The 1,623-nt window shown below is 51.4% G+C and overlaps 1 protein-coding gene across 1 annotated transcript in view; it reads right to left on the bottom strand.

The window, feature by feature from the left end:
* The window catches only part of LAMC1 (laminin subunit gamma 1), a 171,383-nt gene that overhangs the window by 29,144 nt on the left and 140,616 nt on the right, over nt 1–1,623 (bottom strand). Inside the window, exons 14-15 of the mRNA XM_013005679.2 lie at nt 1,166–1,411; nt 440–593 (exon numbers count right to left, since the gene is read on the bottom strand). Of these exons, the coding sequence (XP_012861133.1) occupies nt 440–593; nt 1,166–1,411 (400 nt within the window). The remainder of the gene's footprint in view (nt 1–439; nt 594–1,165; nt 1,412–1,623) is intronic.

The following is a 1,623-nucleotide window of genomic DNA, read 5'->3' as shown; positions in this document are numbered from 1 at the left end:
CATTCGTTACCCTCATCATTCTCAAAACATTTACTCTCGTAAGCCCCTGGCATCAGCTCCTCATTTTCCCCCCTCCCTCCCTGCTCCCCGCCTGAATGTTCAACTTTTTGAGGGAAATATCCCAAACTACTTTCCTCTTAATGAAGAGCATTTGAAGCAAGGGATCTCCAAGTTCCACCTCTGGCGAGCCTGGTGCTAGGCACTCTGGAGAAGGCTTGGCCATTTGCACTCGTTTATATCCTCCTTTGGCAATCCTGACCCATCTAGAGCCACTGTACCACACTGTTCTCCCACGGTCTTAGTTACCACCATCTCTAAAGAGGGTCCTGCCTAAATTAGGCACCTGAATACAAAGCCAAGCAACCATAATTTGTAAAGATCTATTTCTTAACAAAAAGAAAGCAGCCATTACTTCCACCAGTGGTAGCCCACGGCTTACCTCTCGCAGCCCTGCCCGCTCTGCAGGTTATAGAATCCAGGGTCACAGGCACTGCAGTCCCTGCCTGTCACGTGAGGCAGGCACTCGCACTGCCCGGTCACGGGGTTACAGTCACTCTGCTGCCTCATGGTGCCATAGGGGTTGCACGCACAGGCTGGGGTGAGCAGGCGGAGACAGAAGAAGACACAATCATTTGAGAGAAATCCTGAACGCACACATGGAAAACAGGTTCTTCAGACTTGTGCTGTCCCATACGGTAGCCACTAGCCACATCGGGCTACGGAGGACTTGAAACGTAGCTCATCTCAATTGAGGTGCTACAAAGGCGCAGTACGCCGTGGATTTTGAAGAAGGCATTTAAAAAGCAAGCTGCAGAAATACACAACCTCATGAATTTTATATTCTTAGTTGAGGAGGATCACTCTCTTCATAAATAAAAGGCCCGTGCTAGTTTGGGTTGCCTCACGTCAACTACGACAGAAACAGCATCTTAGAAGAGAACTTAAGACTGCCCCACCAACTAGAGCCAGCTTCTGTCTTATACGGAACACTAGATGAAGTGATAAATTGAGTGCATGCAATGAAATAAAATACGCTATTAAAATTAATTTCACTGGTTTCCTTTTCCTGAAAAGCTTTAAGTTGCTGGTGCCAGGTTTCCACTAGACAATGAGACCACCCGATGACTCCTACAGAAACGTGTGCCGCCGCAACCATGTCGGTTACCTTTACACTTCTCTGCTGGGGTGGGGGCCAGGGGGTTTCCGAAGAAGCCCTTTCTGCAGCGGTCGCAGTAGAAGCCGGCCGTGTTGTAGATGCACTTCAGGCATTCCCCCGTCAGGCGATCGCAATTTCCAACTGCATTGGGGTCGATGTTGTCATTGCACTGGCACAGGCGGCACAGCCTCACGGGGCCGTTTCTGCCCAGGGGGTCTCCAAAGTAGCCGTCATCACAGAGCTCACACCTCTTGCCTGCGGGAAGGTGACCGGTGTGAGGAGAGGGCACGGACACTTGTGGTGTCTAAATCACCACTGGTCCAACCAGCGGTGTGAGGAGCATCGGCAGTGCTCGTGGCTCTGTGCCGGAGGACGGAGGACGCCTGCGCATGTCTCTGACCTCTGCCTCTCCAAGCCTCCACTCACTCCCGTAGCAGGAAGCTAGCACCGAGGCTTCCTCTCAAAAC

Source organism: Echinops telfairi, unplaced genomic scaffold (genome assembly GCF_000313985.2).
Source record: "Echinops telfairi isolate 266 unplaced genomic scaffold, ASM31398v2 ScPeMD7_7424;HRSCAF=8462, whole genome shotgun sequence".
Lineage (NCBI taxonomy): Eukaryota > Metazoa > Chordata > Mammalia > Afrosoricida > Tenrecidae > Echinops > Echinops telfairi.
This window is presented reverse-complemented; position numbering and strand designations above follow the sequence as displayed.